Source organism: Teleopsis dalmanni, chromosome X, assembly GCF_002237135.1.
Source record: "Teleopsis dalmanni isolate 2A chromosome X, ASM223713v2, whole genome shotgun sequence".
NCBI lineage: Eukaryota > Metazoa > Arthropoda > Insecta > Diptera > Diopsidae > Teleopsis > Teleopsis dalmanni.
Window position 1 is genome coordinate 4,895,964 of NC_051848.1, and position 15,308 is coordinate 4,911,271.

General features: G+C 30.1%; 1 protein-coding gene across 1 annotated transcript in view; it reads right to left on the reverse strand.

The window, feature by feature from the left end:
* LOC119689016 (putative neural-cadherin 2) overlaps nucleotides 1-15,308 on the reverse strand; it is a 93,543-nt gene that overhangs the window by 45,477 nt on the left and 32,758 nt on the right. The window contains exons 2-4 of the mRNA XM_038103748.1: nucleotides 15,124-15,267; nucleotides 5,592-5,707; nucleotides 2,877-3,041 (exon numbers count right to left, since the gene is read on the reverse strand). Coding sequence (XP_037959676.1) covers nucleotides 2,877-3,041; nucleotides 5,592-5,707; nucleotides 15,124-15,267 — 425 coding nt within the window. The remainder of the gene's footprint in view (nucleotides 1-2,876; nucleotides 3,042-5,591; nucleotides 5,708-15,123; nucleotides 15,268-15,308) is intronic.

Sequence of the window (15,308 nt, forward strand, 5' to 3'; positions counted from 1 at the left end):
ATGCAATTTGTTACAATTTTATTTAATTGTTGACTTTTCTTCTCGTTTGGGTTTGTGTGAATTTTTGCAGAATTTTTAATGATACCAAAATTATATATAAAATCCAACCGCATATTTCGTTTTAAGGGTTTGCATTTATTTTATTTTATATTATTTTATTTTATTTCGTATTATTTCATTTAATTTTTTTTTAATTTTTCAAAATAAACCGAAGGATTGTAAGCTTTGCATTTCCGCTTAAATTGTTTTACTGTGTAAATTGAAAGCAATTTTTATTTGTGTTCTTTAATTTATTTTTATTTTTATTTTTATTTGAATTTTATTTATTATTGTTTTATTGTTTTACTGTATTATTTTTATTTGATTACGTATATTTTTATTTATTTTTATTTTCGCATTTTTCGAATAAAATTACAATGGCAGAGGTAAAGATATCAATTGGGTTACTTGAAACTTTATAGCATTCTGCATTGTTACATGGAAATCCGCCGCTGTATAAACTAACAATGCCAGCAGCAGCGTATTGTCGGCGGCGTGGTGTGGGGAATGGTACGAGCAGGACTTCAATGTTGTTCAAATAAATACTTTTTCAATAATTCGAATTACTTTTTGAAAGAAATGTTAAAATAAAACAGTAAACAATTTATCAATATAAATAATTCGTATAAAGAAATTCTTTAATAAAAACTTTCAAATGTTTGATGCTCAGTGTTACGGTGGCAAAAAAGTGATTGTTGAGTTGAAAATATAGAAGGAAAGTTTCGAAACAGAATAAACCATAAATAGAACCCAAGGGAACATTTAGTGGCAGTTATAGAGTAATTGCAATAGTAATTGTTGTAATCCTTTGAGCGGCAAGTTTCGAAACAGAATAATCCAAAAATAGAACTCAAGGAAACTTTCAGTGGCAATTATAGAGTAACTGTAATAGTAGTTGTTGTGACCCTTTGAGGGTAGACTTTAAAGACTCTAAAGAGTGAAAGCATATAGGTCAGTCTATTATAAACGGCACGAATGCTGCGAATATTGATTTAATCACCCTAGATTGGGCTGAAATTTTATATGGTATATGAGCTTATCCAAAAAAAAACTATACCAATAAAGAAATGAAAGATTCTCTAAATGCGGAGACATACTAGCGTACGTGAAAATGATTCTGCAGATAAACTAGTCAGGAAATGGGCAGTTACGCAGATGGTGGGAGTGGTACCTTTCTGTGGAACCAGAACAATAAAGAATTAATAAGATGATTAGCCAGTATTAACACAATCTAAATCACTTGTTAGTGTTTATAACAATACGAGACACCAATATTGTATGGACTTATCAAAAGAAATACTTAAAATCATCACAAGAGTCTAAACAGAGCATTGAAATACCACTTTACCAGAATGGGCATATTTACGAACGTCAACTATAGATTCTGTGCAGAGAATGAAGAGTTAGGCACACATGTACAATCCACATCTATACTACCTATGGCTTAGAGACATGCTCTAAACGGAGACAGACGAGGCAAAATAAGCTCTACGATTGTAAGTGCCATATCCCATATTACATATAATCACAATAATAACAATATCTAAGATAATAAAAAAAACCATAACTAATTTTAAAAGTTTTAAAATTCTTTCTTAGATGATACGGATGTTTGGAGTTTTTAGAATTTGCATTTTAGATTAACATCAATTGATATTTCTATTATTCCTAATTGACAAATAAAGTATTTTCATTTTAAAGGCAATTTAATAAAGATTTTATAAATAGTTTAAACGAACGAAAATGTATATTGATGTGACTATTTATACTAAAGGTCCTATGCTCCGCGAAGAGAAGAGTATTACTAATACTAATCGTTAATTAAAAATCATTCTTTTTATCAAATTAAGAATTTAAAATTTTTATATTTAATGAATTGGATTCATCAAATTTTACTTAGAAACTAATATATTGGTCATGACATTACTGGTCATGAAAATTACTGGTAAATATGAAAGGAATATGAGAGGGGAGTAGGAGTAGAGTTAGGTTATGACTGCAGTCCTAGAAATTCTTTTAGAATTTTTATGTTAGCACATTGTACAAACTTATTGATTTCGATGCGAAATAGCTTCTCGGAAAGATAAAGCTTCAAAAGATGAGCAGTTCGAAATCGAAAAGTGTCGTAACTCCAGCTAGATTTCATTTAAAATTATATGTTATTATTTTTTAATTCCTTGGAATAAAATATTTTTTCTATAATAAATTAAGAGCTTGCTCTTAATATATTGTACTTAAAAGTTGATTTAGATAATGAGTTTTATCTGACAAATGCTAAAAAGGATGATTAGGTTTTACTGTTATCTACTTAACAAGGATAACAATGGATAGTGGACAACGAGTTCATATAAAGAAAAAGGATAAAAAAATCTAATAAATGTTAAAATGTTTCTATTTTGCAGATTTAGATTAAATTTTGGTTTGAAGATAAAAATTTGTATAGAAATTCAGCACACAGACTTAAGCTCGGCTTTGGCTGTTGTTTTTTCACTGTTGTGGGCTACAAATTGTCAGGTTGTACTTTCGTGTCTTTAAGACAAATTATGACTTTTTAAGAAAAGAAGTTAGAAATTTGTGTTTGCTAATATGTATTTCACAAGAATGGATAGTGGATAAGGACTGCTTGCTTAGAAAAATTTTAAAAATCTAACAAATGCTATAAAAGAATAATTAGTATTTACTTATGTGTGCTTCACAAGAATAGTAAGAATGGTAAATAAGCAGTTCTTCTTTAAAAAAGTTTAAGAAATTAATAACAAAATTTAAATACTAAATAAAATATAGGTACATAAATTTCAGTGTTTCCTAAATATATATCATAATTGTTCTAAAATTACCTGTAGTACACGTTTCGGCAGATTGCGATCGTCTTCTTCTGTAATTTGAGTGCGATATGTTTGACGATCAAAAACCGGTGGATTATCGTTGACATCCCGCACATTTATGACGACGGTGGTGTAGTTTGATTTGCGATTACGAGAGGCTTCTAGGCGGAGCTCATACTGTAAATAAAGACATATATAATAAATATATGTATCTTGCAAAATAGAAGAGACCTGAAATATTTAAAAAATTTTTTCACGTTTTAATAGCGAAACGTTTTTATTTACAAACTCAACAAGCAGCTTAAAATTGTTTGAACTCTAATGACTTTAGTTTGTGTGTCTATAGTCAACTTAAATTCGACAAATTCTTTTAACTAGTGCATTGCATACTAACTAAAAATAAGTAAATACACTACTTCCACTTATCTATGTACGATAATTGTTGCGCGAATGCATATCTGGCATTATTGTTTCATGCAAATGCCATACACGAATATATGGCATATGAAGCTAAATTGCAGTAAAACTAATCCGCAGCAATATTTTTGGATCACAAAGTTGCCTGGAAATAATCTCGATTTTATCTACTCTGCGTAATATTGCATAAACTTCAAATGTGAATAATTAAAAGCAAACATTTCTCAGTAGAGAACATTTTCATATTTTCACATTTTCAGATTTTAACATTTTTACATTTTTCTGCAAACAAAGTGAAATTTACTTTGCAACAATTGTTTGCCTTCATATTGCCTGCATGTAATTCCATACTCTTCCTATTGTTATGTACTTTGGAAGTAAATATTAACAAATTTATTTTGCAGTTTCAGTTTATAGTTTGTTTGTTGTTGGAAATATATTTCAACACAGCAATAAATTGTCATTCCTTCGAGCTTTATTTTTATTAAACTATATTATCATTTTGTTTTTATTTCGTCCTTTATGTAAACTCAGCATGTACGCCCGCTGTTGCGTCGATGTTAACAACAGCGCCGAAGCATGTTTAGGCTGCAGTTTCTACCAGAACAGAGCTGCGTTGTAACTTCCTATCAAAAACATAATTGTTCAGATTGTATTGCCGGTTCAACAGTACGCGTAAATATGCATAAATTCAAATTAGAAGATATTGAGACATAAACGAAAATTCAAGTTTAACGGAAACGCATTTAAATGCTAGGGATGGTTAAGCTTTTCTTACTATATTTATTTTCTTATATTTTATTAGTAAGTCTAGTACTATATTCTCATATCATTTTTATGATCAAAGTAAATTTAATCATAGTAATTAAGTTATCATATTATTTATATAGTCGTTTAGTTATTTATATAGTTATATAGTTCATTACTGAAAATTATATCAAGTATTGAGTTATATTTATATAATAAAAATAGAGGTTTTTTCGAAAAGTAGTAAACTACAACAACAAAAATTCATTTTCATATTATTTTAATTAATTGAATTTTTGGCTGACTATATAACTGTTTTATCAGTGGTCTTGGAAATAGTTCTTATATTAAATAATTCGTAAATAATTTTTTGGGAATGCATGTACCAGGAATCGTACTCGTGTCCTGCCAAATTTGAAGCACAGAGTCAGCGCTCCTTAACCAAATGACTCAAAGTCGTACTTGACTTGTATATTCGCATATTTTTCTGGAGTTTTGTTACTTTTGCTATGAAAGTTTTTATTAACAGTTTTACTTGATGTGTTTATATTAGAACGTAATTATAAACGAGCTGAGGAGCGATTGAATTAATTAATTATATTATATTTTTATTTTTATCTTTAATTGATCAATTTCATTACTATTCTGTATGGAGAGGCATTATTTGTTGCATGATTTATATATTCTTTCTTATGTAAAGAATTTAATCTAGGAACGCAGTACTGTTAAAGTCATGCTAATGTTATTCCACGGCATAATAAATCACTCAAACATTTGTACAGACATTGAATAACTTTTTTTTTTGTCTCTGACCACAAAATTTATCATATATAGGATTCGTATTTGATGACCTTAGTTTGACGTTAGGCTAAAGAGCAAGCTTGGCCCTATATTGACGCTAAGGTATCCTTTCTCAGTAGAACAGAGTTGAGGCTGCTGGCGAGATATTTAACGGATCACCACGGATTACGTTACTATCTTAACAAATTGGATCTGCCCGAAGAGATAGATTGTCGACTCTGCTTAAAAGCAGACGAGACTTTCAGTCACATTCTCTGGATGAAACTGTCCAGCTTTGATCTGGGCCAGGAACAGGTCACTGGGTCGAGAAATACTTTCTGATATTAGGAGGTCTTTAACGGCTAACATTTTGGGTTTTATTCGAAGAGCAGAATATCTTCTGTTCAGTTAGGGTCTGTAGCAACACAAAAGATCAATCATGGTCGCAATGTTGCGCTCCGTTAAGAGACGGTACTCTGTTTATTTCTATTCTATTCTATTCTACCAGTTTGAAGATGCCATATATTATTAACTAATATTTTTGTCCATTATTGTTTAGCTTATCAAGAAACTCAATAATCAAGTTTGATACCACTTTATGTGATTTTGGAGCCTTGATTGCTGCCTTATAATTAGAAATTCATCTAATCTGAATGATAAGTTCAAGTACTTAAATTTTATTCAATTAGATTATTTCTTGCAAAATTAAACACATTTGAATTTGTCAAATGTTTTATTAAATCATATTAATCAAAGATTTCAAATTTTTATTAACACACTTACCCTAGGTCTTGTCTCGTAATCTAAGGGATTTGCTACATATATTGCTCCGGTATTATTTTGCACACCAAAGGCATTGCCTATGTTACCGCCTGTGATCTGGTATCGAATATTCGAGGCTAAAAATATATAAGATAATAAATAATTTTTATATATACATAAGAAAAAGATAACATCTTATTTTATTTTTGAGGATGAATGTAATATTTAATAATTTTTTTTAAGTTAACTATTCCAATAAAAATTTTTTATAATAATATTTTCCATAAATTATTTGTTTAATTTTTATATTTCAATCAGTTTTTAACCAATTAATAGTTTAAAGTAAGAAAATAGTAATGCATTACTTGATACGATAATATAATAAAATATAGTATGTTATTGATGTAAATATTAAATTAAATTTAATTAAAAACTTAAGGCGTTAAAATTTTTGCAAGGAAAACCTAACTCTGAAGATTTTAAGAGCATTGTTGTTGCTTGACATGTTTTCTTTCGTAAGTTGCGAGTATTTTTTTGCTGCTCTGAAAGAAAAAATAACGTTTAAAAATACCGATTATTTTCTGCTACTACAACTAGTCAAATCTGATCAATGGGAATGCGCTTTTTATGGTTAGCTGAAGAAAACTTGACTTAAATGCTATTCTTAACTGGATTCAGAGGAACATAGTTCGATACGTCTAGGATTACATCCTAGTCAAGCATAATGTTGAGTCAAAATATTTACTGTTCCATAACCCTTAATGTTACTATGCTCTATGTTACTAACCCAGATAGAAGTAATATTGGTTAGTCGGTATAGCAAGTCAATTTCTGCGCTGGATTTTTCAAGTAACGTTGCTTTTATGGTTGGGAATTGAACATCTCTAATTATCACTTGACTGCCAGTTAAATTGGCTACAGAGCATCTATTCCTGTTGTTGGCGATATGTTACTTTATTTATGAAAATTTTAACACTAAATGGGTTTATAATTGTTGGTCCTTATTCCACAGTTCACTGTTAAGCCAGCAGTGAAAATTGTTACATCGTGTTTTGTTAAAAAGTTTTTGCTTATCCAATCCATTTCTGCGAAGAAATATTAACTAAAAGTAGCTTTCAAAGTATAAGGATAAAGTTGAATAATCAAAATTCGTGGTCAAAATTCGGCTGACACCACATCTAGTTTCAGCTCAGCCGTCCGTAGTTTTTAGTCTGATGGGGTTGTTACAAGGGACATTCATAGTTTGAAGGTTAATATAACATAGAGCAAATGTGTTGTCCATTGAATTACTTTTTAGATTCTTTCATAATATTAATATAACATCGGGAGTTACACAAAGCCAGAGAAAATAAAAAATAAGATTTTCTGATGTTCAATATATATTTTGTTAACAAAAGCGAGAAAAAGTCGAAATGTCCATCGGTGGGACATATCAAAGAAATGTTACGAAAATGGTTTAAAATGTCGATTTTTCTAATTGAACAATTAAGTCTAATTAAGTAAAGCTTACGTTTCCTTTATTAAAACTTATTTAAAATTAATTTAAAATTAATTTTAAATCTCCGTAAATCAAACGTTGCTCTGAGAATAAGTTTCAAATTAAACATATTGTCAGCAAAGCTGGAATTAGTCAGCGTATCGAAATGGGAAAGTAATCCTTTTACCAAATTGCTACAAATTGTTGCTGCATTGAACTTTTGAATTACGTGACAAATCCGTTTCCGATACGCTCCGCTCGTAAACTAAGCTTCAGCAAAATTTAACAAAAAATAAATAATTCATTTACTTTGGGAATCGGAGCATTTCGAAGTGTAACACACAGCAAAAAGCATTGTTAACTTGATTATTGTGCTGACGACTTACAAGGTTCTTTGTTGAAATCTTAGTAAAATAAATTCCACTTAAAAAAGAAATTTTACATACAAAAGTTGTTAAGAGAAAAGAATAAAATAAAATAAAATAAAATAAAACACTTATATCGAATATATATGAAGAATTACGAGGTGCAAAGGATTCTTTTTGCAGTACACACAATGTTCATTGTAATATTAAGTATTTATTTTATAATATTAATTCTCTATATACATATATATATTAAATCGTTTTACTCCTAGAAGGACTATAGGGCCGCAATTCATTCTCTGTATAAAGCAAATAAATTAACTTCATTATAATGGCAAATGTTCGACAAAGCAAAGAAATTGTCTCAAAATATTTTTTGTGTATTGGTTGCATGTTAAACTGTAGCATAATTATAAAGGAAATTTTTCTGCTGCGTTCTCAAAAGAAATTATTACTCCAATTGTTGAGTTCTTATTAGCTTTTATTTTCTCAGTTGCAAAAAGTAAGGTCATCAAATTTCTGGGGTCACAAATAATTGAAAAGCCTGTTTTCCCTTGGACCTACTGTTCATCATGAAATTTCATTAAAACCTATTCATATTTTAATTATTGATATTAATTATTATTATTAAATATTTAATTAAAAGCGACTATACGTCTTTTAAACCGAAAACAAAGGTGTCGTAACCGTATCCTAGGAAAGGGGTCTATTTTATAGGGGAGTTCAACATATATTAGGTTAGATCATGTTAGAATGACAACTTTGTGTTCCAAATAAAACGCAAATTTTGTCGTCTAGACTTAAAGAACCAACTGAAAGGTATATATTTCAAATATCTTGTGCATAAATAGAATTTTTTTGCTCCATTTCCTATTCACGCAGAAGAGATCAACCTAATGAGTCTATAAACGTAGACATGTTCTTAATTTTGAAGAATACCAGCTCTTTCAGGTCATTTAGAAAAAGAGTTCTAAATAGTTTTAATCTTCTCTTAGGCAATGATGAGGAATGACACATAAGGTGAACTACAGTTTTAGTTTTTTCCTCAACTGCTGGGGTATAATCCCATCAGAAGTCGTTAGAGGTTGGACAAAAAGTTCATAATATACAATGGCTTATCAGCACCAATACTATAGTACTGAGTTAATTTTACTTTAGTTGAAGCAGCTGACTGCTACGAATTTTATTTAAATAGGAGTAAAAAAGTCTTGTGATCTGACATGAATAACTATTTATTTGCCAATTCTGGGTATTAATGCTTTGGGAGTCACTTTAGAGGTTGCAAGGCGAAACCTGTATCATAAAATATATGATTTTATAAAAGTTCAATACATTAAGGGAAGACTACTATTAGTGTATATCGTATCTTATGTCTTATGTTGAGCCTTTTCTGAGTTAGTGCATCTGGGCATTTTTACTCTTTCCTAGCTGGGGGATTTCTGCGGAGTCCCACCATTCTCACTGATAATTTATGTCTTCCTCAAAAGCTTTAATCTTCGAAAAGCCTGTCTTTGAGCAACTTGCAGCTTCTGGATAGTAGAGTTGGCAGCTTTGCTATACGCGACACACTCGTAGAGTAGTGCTGGTCTGATTATCTGGCTATAGATCAGCTTTCCGTTCTCAGTGCTAAGGTTATTGAAAGGTTTGAAAAGTGGTTATAAGCAGTGCAGTGTTTTTTGAATAAACATCAAAAAATTTATTCCGTAAATTCGTTTTTGAAAAATGAACACTTTTCCTTACTTTTTAGTCACAGATTGTCTTTAATAAATTATTTAAACAATATTTTTTGGAAACACGCTGTTTACACTGACCCTGTATCTGCTTCACGTTAAAATTGTTCACATTGTTGTGGATATGAAGTTTTGCAATTATAATTTGAGTATCACAGAATTTTGTTCTCATCCTCTGTTATGAAAATATGTAGTTAAAGCAAGAGGGATAAATATTTAATGCAGAATTGAAGTAGAAAATAATGCTATTGAGGAAAAAAAATTTATGCTAGTATGACCTCAAAAATATGACATTTATATGTGAGAGTTTAATTTATTAAGTGCGGATAAATTTTCAGTTAACAGCCATTATATTTATTAACAACGTTAACAGACCTGCGTGCCAACACCTACATACGAGTACTTCCACATAACTAAGGTTTTTACTTCCAAGCTGCCCTACAAACTGTGAAATTCAATTCATTAAATATCTTCATGAAGCTGCAAAGGAATAAGCCTTTCCGATAATATTTCTACATTTACGCGATTATCCATACAATACCTTCCATATTGGTATTTGCAGCATTGAAGCCAGAGTTGTGAATTCTGGACTATAGATGGCTGTATGTCATCAATTGCTATATAATATTTGAAATATACATTTGAGATGTTTTCAAATTTTTGAAGTATTTCAGTGCCGTTGCAGACTGGAATATAATTTTTATTGTGTGTCTGTTAGTTTATTTATATATTTTATTCTACGTGAATATAAATCTTTCGGCGGAGTAAAAATGCCAGAAGGACTTTGGGTGCTCAAAAGTAGTAGAGCATTATGTGGCATTGTTTGTGTGATGATACGTGAAAAAGGTTTCTTCAGCTGCAAGGATATGTATGGCATATCCTTTTCACGTGTTTAATGCTATTAATTTTGTTGAGGTATCAAATCAACAGCACCTTTTGTGTACCGACCTTTGCTCAAAGTTTTTGTTACTGCTTACTATACGAGTGTATGAGAAAGGTAATTTTAGATATTCTTAACCAATTTTTCATTTTTTAATTTTGAATTAGGCTATACATAATTAAAACATATTTTTTCTATTTTTAATACAAATTATAATGAAAAAATCTTTTCTAAATTATTTAAATGCAAAATGCAATTAGTTACTGTTGTAGTGTCTCCTCAAATATTTTTAGGATATAATTTTATTGAGCTTACTTGGAGTGAATAATTATAATTTTTTTGTAGTTCTTAAAATAAATTATATATAAAACACGTGTATTAATTGCATATTAAATTAACATATATATAAATTATATATATACTTTATATTAAATGTGGGACGTTGGGACAGCGCACTGTACAACAAGTGACCCCACTGAAATGAATGATTAATCGAAGTAGACCACGAAACGAATTGTATCCATTTTCGTTCTTCGAATTCTTGGATGTCGTTATTAATCTTTATTAAGTTAAAGCTAAAGTGGTTTTCGTTCGCGAAACTACATCTCTTGTGATTGCAAGCAGTTTATTTAGCTTGAGTTGGCCTGCCAAGTCATCACCAACTCAATGGTGTCCCGAGCCAGTCATCTTCCCGCTTGCCAGTGCTGGACATTGGCACAATATACGCACCGCTGTCTGCTTTTCTTTTAGACATGGTCTGTATAGTCTGTCTTCCTCAACAAGAGTTATTTTTTTGAGGTGATACTTGTAGTTTTCATGTCCAGTAATCAATGAGGTCAGCCAGCTTATGCTGCTCTACGAATAACTGAGCACTGTTATCGCTTCCCTGAGCAACGATTTCAGAAACATGAGTTTAGTCTGTCTACAAGTGCCTATCTATTTGCATCTGTTAAGATGAAGTGCAGTTATCCACTTATCGACATATGCTGCAGTTGTGTTGTAGCCCAATGGTATTCTGGGCTCTGGGCAATTATATACTATGTTAAATAATTTATAAAGTAATTATATATTAAATAATATTTAAATTAATTTTATATTAAATATACAAAAATTCAAATACTGTCATATATGTAGTATTTGTAAGTCTTATTCATATCTCAATCATCACTTTTGTAATACATTTCCAAAGATGTAATATGTTCAGCGATTGCAAAACGAGCTATATTCTGAAATGAAATGGTAATTCTGAAATGGTAACAGTGCTTCTAAGTTAATCATAAAAGAAATAACTACTTCGCTGGCGAAGAGAAGATAATAAGTAAAATATTTATCCAGATAATATGGATTTTTGTTGGTCTTCAAATGATTACTACAGTTAATATAATTAACATTGTCGAACTCATATATAAATTTAATTATTTTTAATTGGCACCAACTTCTAAGCCAGTGTATTTAATACAACATATAATCTCTATCAAAAGGCGATAAATATAGAATATAGAGTCAGTATTAAGAGTCAGTCAAGGAGTTGTATAAAATTTTCAAGTCATCTATTTACAGATGGTATCTGACAGAAGCAGTGGTGCACCTAAAATTACGAAAATTCGGAAAGTTCAAAAAGTCACTATATTAACAAACTGCCTATATATCACGTAATATTTGTATGAAGAGGCGGAATATAGACTAAAAAGTTGTTTTATATAGATGTTATAAAGTGGCTATCTTTATAAAAAAAGCAATTTTGATCGAATTTCTTCTTGCGTCTGAGTCTTTTTCTGTACAATATTTATACTACCGAATTTCTACGGAAAGGGAAATGTGATTCTTTCACAGTCAAAGAATCAAAGGAACCCCTTGACTGTGATTCCATTTCAGTAAAAAATGTGCACATTTAAGATGCTGTTTAGATATATAAAAAAATTTTTAATATTTTAAGATCTTTAAAACCTTTCGAATATGGACTATAAAATTTTTATTAAGTGTTAATATTTGATGTTGTCATTAAACAACAAATTTAATACACCGAATGCACTCTAAAACATCTGACAGGTTATAGGTATACGTATATTGGTAAAAATTGTTGCTTTGAGAATTGCCATGTTAAGTAACATGAAATCGAAGGCCGATCTGTTGCCTATAAATCAATTTGCAGTTTTATGAATGTCGACGAAATTTTAAATCATCCCTTTGGAGTCTTAAGCTCGTTAGATATTTGTGGAGTTTTACCTAACAAATTATCACTTAAAGTTGAAGTGTCAATCATTGTTTAGCATAACATTAAAAAAATATGTTAAATGTTATTAAAGCAATAATTTTGAATATAAATCCCTTAAAAGAAGCTTCCATCACTGTCGTCTTTCGCCTAAGTTATAAAGCAAGTCAATCGATGACTGAAAGCATATTGTTACTTCGTAAAATTCAAATTTTAAGTAACAAAGTTTTATTAATTTTCAAATAAAATAATTTTTGTTATTGTCTTTAATGGATATTTATTATTTATTTCTGCTCTTATTTACAACTACCAAATCAAGAATATCACGATTAGAAATTCATTAGAGTTTACATATCATCCCATAATAGCCTTGACACGATATTTCTATTAAAAGCTTCCGGCTCAATTTTTCCACAATTAAACAAGTCCACTGCCGTCCACTGTATCCTTTCAGGACGAAAGGATCTATCTCAATTTTTGGTGTTTAATATTTGCTTTAATTTTTTTATTATAATTCGCCTGCTTTTTATTTATATTGCGAATCTTTGTACTCTCGCTACCATAAATAATTTTTCGCTCATAAATTCCAAATGTTATACAATTTTAGCATAAAATGCTTTGTTTTTTTTTCGTTTCTCAATATATATGTACATTTATCTATATAAATTTTCTTTTCTCGAAATTAAATATACTTTACTGTTGTTCTTTGTTTAGGCAAATGTTTGACTTTGTAGTTGGAAGCCAAAGTATATTTTCGATTTGTAATTGTAAACAGACTCTAAGGCGTCTAAGGTCTTTTTGTCTATTTCAACTCGAGTACAGAAGAATTTTTATTAAATATTTTAATATGTTTTGAATTTCCTTCTGTAATGGAAAACAAAAGTTACGATATAAAGCACGCACACAGATACACGGATACACAGATATCGGCTATACATATCGTATTTGTATCTGTGTGTAATATGATAAACTCTTTTATTGGTTTGTTAATTTTATCTTCGGGCTCGTAAATCACAAACAAATGCGTCATATGTGCTTAAAATATTTAGCAGACATCAGCTGCCTTTGTCGAAGGATTTTTCATATTTATGTGATATATATTTTGTGATAAAATATTACTGAAGTGTTTATAATATCAATGCTGTTGTTGAGGTGCAAGGAAAATAATATTTTTTACACTTTCAATATTTTCACATTAAATAGATAAAATAAATATTATTTTTAATAGCTACACATTTTCTTAAATGCAGTATTTTACTTTTTGTTGCCACTGAACTGAACCGAATGACACATATGCGTGTGCCTAGGCTATTATTGCAAAGTAATTATACTTTTCAATATTATGGGTTAATGTGTATTATTATTCATAAAAATGTTAAAAAAAGGTTTTATGCCATAATAACGAACTTTTGAAATTGCTTTTCCTATTTGTTGCTATATGGATTTATGATAATTATTCTTTGCAATTATGGTTATTGATGGCTTGATTTCAAAAAATTATCTATATGATTAAGACTAGAGGTAAGAGGTAGCCAGAAAGGGTAAGTAATCTGGGCATATCGTTAACATCCTGCAAATTAGTACTGTGTTCTTTTTGTGATAAACTTTTTAATAAAAGATGGAAAGCCTCAACAATATGTTCTTATATACATGTTGTAATTCGGGCATTATTCACTAAAAGAAAATCCAATACTCTCATTGAGATGCTTCATAGCGAGCATCTATGGAACCATGAAACTATGCAGACTATGAAATCAGGCCATACAGAATTGATCTCCAACTATATCTGTCGCAGCTGTGGGAAAGACGATGAGCGTTTATCTCATCTACTCTAACTTTTCCCAGCATATGCACGGCGGTGACTCAACACTTTAAGAGGCCCCTAAAAATTCTTCCCTGAAGATCTTGATCAAATACAGAACTTCTTACTACACAGCGTTCTAAGCTTCGCCAAAAACTCTAGGCGAAGCTTTAAACCATGAGTTTTTTCACCATACGGTAACACAATGGGCCAGTAGCCTTAAAGGGGCTATCTCCCCAGAGATTGCCGATATATCTTAAAGTAAGAGTATAAACAATACAAACTACTATTCTTTGACTGTGAAAATGTAGTTTCAAACAAAAACCACTTATGCAGTCGAGAGTAACCTGAGCACACTCGCATAAGAAAATAAGATCATAGGTCTACCCTATTAAGAATCGGCAGTAAAATAATTCTTAAAGATGTGCGTAGTATATTTAAAATGATTTTCTAAATTTGAGAGAACAAAAATAGAAGACAAAGCTGTGCTGCGAAAAGAATAAAAAAATAAGAATAAAAAATCATGCTATAGCTTCCAACTTTTTTATGGAATATATTGGAGAAGAGTGGGTCTGGGTCTGAGTCTAGTGTATGCGTTAAGGAAACACTTATTGTACTTGTTGGCCTAGATTGAAGATGACGTTTAGAGCTATAGTGCAAGAGAGCTGCGTCGAAGTCAGAAAACGGATTATTCGGGTAAACTATCTAAGTAAATAACGGTATTCGAAGATATAATATAATTAGCAACATATAAGTTTCTTATGGAGATAATACAATGTTGATATAACTTTCAAAAAATTCATAGGAGTAAAATAGCGTATTTAAGCCAAGATTAATTTCTATAATCCAATATTTTATATATTTAATGATAAAAATTTTTTTTCCTTTACGGCAATTCATGTCATATCTAACTTGATAGTTTTATTCATTGTTTTCGAATAGTAAAATTTTATTGACAATTATACACAACGAAAAAAAAATTATTCAATATATATAATAAATATGTAAGTCAATCAATACAGTCCACTGGCATGATAATATTTATATATCTATATATTTCTATAGTAGGAAAAATTATAAACACTTACACTCATTGTGATCCTTGGCATTGACAGTGAGTACTGTTGTCTGCAAATCAGCATTTTCATCTATCTCAGTCTCGTATAGGAATCTATCGAAAAATGGTGGTGAATCGTTTTTATCGGCAATACCAATGCGTACAAATTTTGTAACTGCAAATAGAAAAGATAAACCATGGAAAATTATTTGTGAA